Raw genomic sequence first — 7,962 nt, 5'->3', positions numbered from 1 at the left:
TCCTCTCCAGATCAGTTACACCTTGCTCTTCAGGGGCCCATGGCATGGCTTCCAGCAGTCCTCAAGGAGGCAGGCCTGAGTGCTTGCTGCACCTGGGCACAGGAGGTCTTCCAGGAAGGAGCCCATCTGTCATGTGGGCCCCATCACCTTGACACCCAGGGGCAAGGCTGCGGTCAGCAGGTTTTTGGAGGCCTGTTGAGCAGCACTGGGGCTGTGCCCCAGGCTCCTCTCTCAGGCATCAGCACAGACTGCACTGCATGGTAGTTACATCAGCATCACCCAGGCAAACGCTCCACACAGCCTCTGCACTGTTCACGGGAACCAGCTGCTTCCAGCCGCACTCCTCTTCCACAGTCTTTCCTCCACCTAGCTCACCTTTACTGACAGACCACACAAGCAAGGATATTACACAAAGCCAACACCAGGAAAGGTACGCTGGTGTAAGCCTTGAGGTATCCTACAGCTTCTGTCAGAAACTTTTCCAACATGAATTAGGAAACATTTCTTCTGAACAGTGAGGCATGTCAAGACAGATGAAAGATTGGTGGTTCAGCAACAGTATTCCACCCCGGATCTGGGAGAGAGCTGGTACAGTTTCAGATGGAGTGCCAAGCTTGTTCCAGAGAGCTCAAAGGTGGAAACACAAGATTTACACCATGACCAGCGCTGACAAAGAAGCATCCCTGAATAAAACCACTGGGTTCACAAGTTTCTGGGGTTGCCAACTGATACTTAAAGGGGTATGCAGGCTTCAATGCGATACCAGGGTGAAGACTTCCCTGGGGGTCCACGTTCCTCTCCCACACAAAACACCACTCTGTACCAAAAGGGAGTAGTACCAGTAACAAGCCAGGCCTGAGACTTGGGAAATCCATGCCACTTCAACATCCTGCTTTAGCCTTGCTCAAAATACGTACAGGCTTCCCATGAGGGAGAAGGCACTGCATAGGGAACATAAGCCACAAGAGCAACAAAAGCCACAAGAGCAACAAAAGCCAATCTAAGGTTTAAGATACATTGATCAGAAAGAAGTTTAGAGAACAGACTGAAGAACTCAAGATGGGAGGACTCCCTAAGAGACAGAGGGTGAGAGATCACTGAGATAGGTCACACTGGTTATTTGCTGCCATTGATCTCTGCATTCACAGGTGTGTATGGCTGACCCATTGAATCCATGAGGAATGACAGAGGGATGCCTGAGCACAGGGTGGGCACTTCTAGGTCAAGAGGAGGGAACTACCTGCATTTGAGTGACTGTCTATAAACCAACCCCTCAATCTATGCAAGGAAAACCAGCTCCACTGTCAGTTTCTTGAAAAAACTTGGGGTTTATTGATTTAAACTGCAAACAGTCATTACAAAAGAGATTTTCTTTTAAATAAACTCACACAAAGAGGAGGAAAAAGCAATGTAGTGAACAGTAACGGGGGGGGTTCAATTACATTCATTCTCTTTGTGCCAGTCCCATTCACCTTGGCAAGGAAAACTCCAAACTTGGAATACAGAAATGCAAAGACAAACTGTATTTGGAATGTCTTCAGATAGGCACTTTGAGCCCAAGGCTTTTCTCCTTGAAGAATCTATACAGAAAGAGGAAGACAAAGGTCTTCTTTCCACTGTCTCACAACAGAGCTCAGGTATGTACATTCTAAAGCCCTAGGTAGTTAAGACCCAGGGGAGGGGAAGAGGAGAAGAAGAAAGGCAAAGAAGCACATTAACTCAATTTGCAGTCCAACACAAAAACAAAAAAGGGGGGAAATTCTAAAATAAATAATCCAAACACAGTTTTTGCATTTTTTTAAATTAATTTTTCATTTTTTAAAATAAAATAACCAAAAAAGTGTAAAGTTACAAAAAATGTCATTGTAGTATAATATATTAAACTGTGGGGAAAAAAAGGAAAAAGACACTTCACAATCTTAAGATTAATATGGAAGATCATAATTTAAACATAAAAGAATATATTCTATGGATTCATCATCCCGATAAATATGAACAAAATTAACAAAAAAAGCATAGGTTTCGGCAATAAATACGTTTTGATAAGTTAAATAAGCTTTTTTATATTGTTGTGCAGTGACAAGCAAAATCTGCTCTCCAATTTCTGAAGTTATACAAAATTAAAAACCCAGAAAAAAAAAAAAAAGAAAGCTTGGCGTGAGTGCTCTAAGATAGGTCTAAAGTACTCTAGAGCAAAACCATTAAAGCTATGTCTACTGGAACTTTGTTTACACGAACTTTTGTGTGTGTGTGGAATGACTTCTGTTGGCCCCACCCCCTCTATTTCTGTATTTGTTTTAAGATGTCACATGAATACACGGGGAACTTTTTAGCACCAAAATCAAGTCTCTCATAAGTCCATCTGTTGTTTTCTTTTTTTGCTGTTGTGTGGTTTTGTTTTCTTCCTCCCAGTCAAAGTCCCACTCTTGTTACAATCTTTGTCCCTTCTCAGCTTTTTCTTCCCGCAGACCTGAGCGGATCCAGGCAAGACTAGTCTTTAAGGGGAGGTGAGAAAGAAGACTGGATGTTAACGCTTGCCCACATGCCTGCAGCCTAGAGGAAACTGGCCAGTCAGGAAGGGACTGGGAGAGGGTTATGCAGTACATGGCCAGTGGAGGGAGCTGGATCCGGACATTTCCTGCACATCTGGAAGTGCACAGAGCTGCTGGTGCCCTCTGCAGCTGGAGAGGTAATAGTCACAGTGAAAGTGTTAAAGGCACTAATTTTGTAAACGTTATTGCTTTTCATCGTAATTTGGCACTTAAGGTTTTAGCCAGTGGGTCTACAGCAGGCAGGTGGACAGGTTAACATCCAGCTCAGACTACAGGGGATGGGATGGGAGGAGTTCAGCTTAACATTGTGATGGGGGGAGGGGCAAGAGGAAACCCCAGATTAGTCGTCAGAGATGGAGAGTCTGCTGAAGATGGGAAGACGTCTTGAGGTGTCCAGGATAGGGGAATCTGAGCCGCTGTGGCTGCTGCTGGAGCTGCTCAGATATCCCTCCTGGTCAGAGAGGGAGTCCTGAGGACTGGGCGGCGAGTCAAACATGTTGGGGGACTCGGACATGGGCCTGAACAAGAAGGTGGTGGGGGAGTTCCCACTGGGCACCTGCACCCCCATGCTGGGGGCAAAGAGACTGACCAGCTCCTGGCTGGAGAAGGTGAAGGGGTTGCTGGCGCAGTCAGGCAGGGTGGGGGAGCCCAGCAGGTCGTCGGCGCTCAGCATGGGCGGCGGGGTGATAGATGTGGGGCTGTCCAGCAGCCCGCTGGCAGCAGTGCTGGGGAAGCCGGCGAAGCTGAAGCTGTGCTGCAGGCGGGGTCTGTCGGTGACGGCGGGCTCCCGGCTCCCAGCCACAGCGCGGCGCTCCTCCGCGTTGTGAATGAAGTGGCAGCGCGGCCCGTAGGGGCAGAAGCCGATGGTGTGGAAAGTGCGGCAGAGCTCGGTCTTGTACTTGGGGTGGCGGGTGAGGCTCCGCAGCTCGTGGATGCCGTGGGCGAACTGGCACTTGTCGCCGTACTTGCAGGCGCCGTTCTCCTCGAAGGGGCGGCACAGCTCCGTCTTGTAGCGGCTGGAATTGACCTGTCCCCCGGGCTGCTTCTGCTGCAGCAGGCGCTCGCCGCCCTCGGAGAAGGAGCGGTCCCGGAAACGGCTTTCCCGGGGGCCCAGCATGGGAGCCGGCTCCCCTTTCAGGCTGGTAAGGAGCTGGTTCTGGTGGAACTTGGAGTTGGGCAGGGTGACAGAGTGCCTCCTAGGGAAGCCCCCGCCGGCCGGGGTGCCCACCGCCTTCCTGTCCAGCAGGCACCCGCTGACACTCGAGGGACTGTAATTCAACATCTTGTTGCTCTGCGGGGAGAAAGCAAGGGCCGGTCACTGTCACCGCCTCCTCCGGTGTCCCCAAGCAGCCCCGAGAGTCTCCAGCGGCACGGAAAGGCTGGCCCCCGGGCAGCGGGGCAAACAGGGCAGCCCTCCTCACCAACATCTGCTCCAGCCCTCTCGCCGCTGCCCCCGAGAGCCACGGGCCGCCCCGCCCCATCCCCCCGCGAAGCCCTGGCAGAGCTAAGTAAGGAAGCGACCCAAGCGCCAGACGCGGGGGAGCCGCTGGCTGCATGCAACAAAACTCGGAGGCCGGAGCTCTCTTCTGGGAGAGCCTCCCAGGGGATGGCGGTGACCAGGAAGGGCAGCGCGCAGCGCTGGCGCCCGCCCCAACACCACTCCTCCCAGCGGCCCCCCCCCGCAGTGCGGCCGCGGCTCCCACCCAGCCCCCGCCGCCCCGCTCCCCTTGCGGCGTGGCCGAATAGGGGCGGCAGAACCTCGCGGGGAGCGCGCCCGCCCGCCTGCCCGAGCGTGTTGCAGCGCGATGGCCCCAGGGGCAAGGGAACGACCCGCGACTGAGCCCGCCAGGAGCGCGGGGCGGTGCCCCCCGCCGTCCCCTCCGCCGGCGGGACCGAGGAGGGAAAGCGCGGGCAACAGCAACGGGGGATCCGCACCCAGTTCCTCAGCCCCCCCTCTACGCCGAGCTCGGTACCGGCTAGCAAACGGGGGGGGGTGGGGGTGGTAGGAAACCCCAAACTCGAACCTGAAAGTCGGCGAAGAGCGCCGGAGCCGCTCCCGACGGCGCGCTTACCTTGCATAAAACTTCGCTCAGGTCGAAGATGGTGGGCGACACCAGGGCTGTGGACATCTTCGGAGAGCGAGGTGGGGGGGGGGGGGGACGCGGGTGCGGCCGCGGCACACGGACACAAGGAGTCGCGGCGTGGGTAAGGCAGAGCCTCGGGCGCCCGGCGCGCAGCCTGCCTCCCCCCGCCGCCGCCGCTCCCAGCCCGCCGCCGCTTCCAGCGGGCTCGGCAAAAAGCTCAACTTATAAAGTTTCGGACTTACCCCCCGGAGAGGAGGAGCCGGAGAAGGGAGGAAAGGGTAGGAGGGGGGAGAAGGGCAGGGTGATTGACACCGCGACTGAATCACCCTGGCGGGCGGGGCCGGAGAAACTTTCGCGAGGAAGGAGGGGGTGTGCCCCGGCCCGCAGGGGGGCGCTCCCCGCCGCGCTCCCCGCCCTCCTCAAGAAGGCCGTTGTGTGCGCGTGTAAGGCGGGGGCCTGCGCGCGGGGGGGGGGAGTGGGTCGAGGAGCGGCCTCGCGCTTGTCCGGTACCCGTGAGCCCCCGCAAGTACCAACGGCCCGACGGCGGTTGAGCGGGGGAGGGGGTTCTGCGGGGCTCTGTCGCTTGGAGTGAGGCTGGAGCTGCTCGGGGCTGGCTTTGTGTGGATACACACGGACACCTTCCGTAGTGTGTGTGTGTGTGTGTGTGTGTGTGTGTGTGTGTGTGTGTGTGTGTGTGTGTGTGTGTGTGTGTGTGTGTGTGTGTGTGTGTGTGTGTGTGTGTGTGTGTTACTCCTCTTCCCCGGTTTTTATTGGAAGCTGAGAGCGCTGCGAGGGGAAACAGCTCCCGTCCACGTTAGTTTAAATGGTTAAAATACGGGTTTGCACTTCAAAAGGGTCTCTGAGGAGTTCTGCCCTTTTTTCTCCACATAGTCCTCTTCCAGCCCCCAGAACTCAGAATTGTAAAACTGAGAGAAAAGAAACAAAATAACATCTCCGAGCAAGTAATCTGTTCCAGATTTTAGTACGCGAAGTATGATTCATGCGTATACCGATACGGCGGGGAGGAGTGGGGAGCATGGCGGCAGTTTCTGTGTAAAAGTAAGTTAAAACATTAAAAAAACAAAGCGCCCGGAGGTTTCTCGGTGTTAGGGCGCCTCAGCGTGAAACCTGCTTCCCCCAAACCCACCCAGCCGAGCAAGGCTCGCCCTAACCATAACTTCAGCGAGTGTTTCACCCAGGGCCGAGCAATGGCATCCCGGCCCTCTCCCTCCCCGCACAAACAGCTTGAGGGGGAGGGGCCTGCCGCTGCCCGGCGCCACACACTGCTCCGCCGCCCCACGGCCGGCTTGGCGGGCAAGAGCGAGCCGCCTGCCTTGGGCAGCGCAATGCCGACCCGAGCGGCCATCGCTCTGAAAACTTCAAACAAATGATCCACTTCCTCTTCTGTTTGCTTTAGAGTCGCAGGACCTAGACTTTGAGCTGGCGGCTGATCTTTTTCCCCTCCTTCGGTCTTCAAGAACAGCCAAAATAACCGAGAGGAACGCCCACAGGCTCCAGCTATTCCAGATTTCTGACTTTTTTTTTTTAATATAGATATTGTTATTATTTACTTAAGGAGAGCAATCAGGTTCCTCGAATTTCCTTCTCTTTCTAGTTTCTTCTTTTATTTTCCTTGCTTTGGCCAGAAGTAACCAGGAGACCAGCCTATTATTTTCTGCAGTTGTTTACTCATTCTGTAGATGGTGCTTGTTCCCAGGGCTCTGAGCCTCTCTATAATTAAACCCATTTTAATTGTTAGGTTAGAAACGTCATTTCAGGGGCTTTCCAAGAGTTACCGAGAAAGCCGGCTAAGATAACTATTTCTCTCCTTAGTCGCTCCCAGCCTGGTTTTCAACCCGGTCCCTCTCCATTGGCGCATGAAGGTGCAAGGCTCAGCAGAGGGCTCTGTGCGGGACAGCCCCCACCACTTTTGCATTATTCGCTTTCCCGTGTGCCTTTGTTTTGGAAACTTGGGGTTTAAGGTTGCGCATTTCCACGGATCAAGCAGCGAAAGCTGAAGCCGAGGAGGAATTTTTTTCCAGTGATTTAGCTTGGCAAACCCCGATTCCATGGTGGTCTGCTTTGCATTGGCTGCGCACATGCTCAGATCAGGAATTTAGCTACTCACCCCACCTCGTGGCTAAAAGTCAGAGCCCTCCGGGCCAGAGTGGGAATTTGTGTGGGCATGAATTCACACTGAGCAGAGGAATGAAAAAATCGGAGCCTTGCACCTTCCACCAGAGACGTGCCAACACTTTGAAAGATGCAACTGAACAAAGATACGTAAATGAATAAAATGAAAGTCAATTATTAAAGAAGATTACTGAAAATGTGAATGAATGCAGTGCCGTGCTCATTAGCTTTCTCGTGTAGGTCAATCTGTCCAGGCCCAGCATGTTTCAGTTGGGATGCTACAGCTGGAATAAATGTCTGGGGCTTTCCAAGCCCTTCCCAAATCTGTCCTCAGTGCAGGAGCAGCTTCTGAAGCATTCTTGTTCCCTGGTTCCAATGCAAGCAGATGCTAAACTTGTGTAAAAATACAGGGGAGTAAGATCCTTCATCAGACCTGTGCACACATTTAACAGAGGAATTAAGAACCACTTTCCCAAAAGAGAGCTGAAATGGGCTGGAATGGCCAGAAAACAGGGAAGAACCAGGGCGCAGTGAATGAAATGATAAAGGCAGGAGGTTCAAAGGAGTATTTTTTCCAGTTGTGTGTGTGTATAAAACTGTGGGCTCATTGGCACATGATGCTGTGGAGGTCAAAAGTATAAACAGGGTCAGAAAAGCAATTCAACAAATTTATGGAGGAAAAGTCCCTGGAGGTTTACTAAAGGCAAAGGCAGACCTCCGCAGCATGTTGCTGGACAATGCACAGAAAAAGCATCACTCGTTCCCCTGTTTTTAACTCTTAAGCATTAACTGCTCTTGGAGATAAGAGAAAGGCCACAACAGACCTTTGATCTGACTCAGTTCAGTTATTTTTACGTAGTTAGGGTCTACTTTTGTGCTTTATACTCCACCTAATCCTGATGGGCTTGGAGGTGCACCTCACAAATTTGGTTTGGGATTAGCTGTGCAACATCAGATTGTTTGGGCCAGGCAGGAGGAGGTCGGTGGTGGGAAGTACAAATCACCACAGTTTCATCCCTTACCCACTGGGCACGGGTTCACACACTGGCTTCTGCTAAAGGCTGGAGAGCAGTCTCGTGGAGTGGCTGCAGTTTAACTCCCTGTCAGGGTAATAAGAGGTTACTTTGAGAAGTGGGTATAAACTGAACCCAAGTGCCAGTTCTGACACAAATATATCTGGTGATGTTACAGCT

General features: G+C 52.9%; 1 protein-coding gene and 1 long non-coding RNA gene across 2 annotated transcripts; one reads left to right on the top strand and one right to left on the bottom strand.

The window, feature by feature from the left end:
• Positions 1–1,308: 1,308 nt before the first annotated feature.
• ZFP36L1 (ZFP36 ring finger protein like 1) lies at positions 1,309–4,897 on the bottom strand. Its single transcript, XM_057420097.1, has 2 exons — positions 4,625–4,897; positions 1,309–3,843 (listed from the first exon to the last, which is right to left on the bottom strand). Exons 1-2 carry the CDS (start codon positions 4,679–4,681, stop codon positions 2,893–2,895), a joined length of 1,008 nt encoding a protein of 335 aa, XP_057276080.1. The 5' UTR covers positions 4,682–4,897; the 3' UTR covers positions 1,309–2,892.
• Positions 4,898–5,388: 491 nt separating this feature from the next.
• Positions 5,389–6,972, top strand: LOC130605012 (uncharacterized). The gene is made up of 2 exons (XR_008973588.1): positions 5,389–5,627; positions 6,054–6,972. It is a non-coding gene; the product is annotated as an uncharacterized LOC130605012 (long non-coding RNA).
• Positions 6,973–7,962: the final 990 nt, after the last annotated feature.

Source organism: Pezoporus wallicus, unplaced genomic scaffold (genome assembly GCF_028554395.1).
Source record: "Pezoporus wallicus isolate ANWC-B61680 ecotype Strahan unplaced genomic scaffold, APGP_CSIRO_Pwel_v1 contig_5418, whole genome shotgun sequence".
In the NCBI taxonomy this organism is placed as follows: Eukaryota; Metazoa; Chordata; class Aves; order Psittaciformes; family Psittacidae; genus Pezoporus; species Pezoporus wallicus.
Note: the sequence above shows the minus strand (reverse complement) of the source record. Positions and strands in the feature narration are given on the sequence as shown.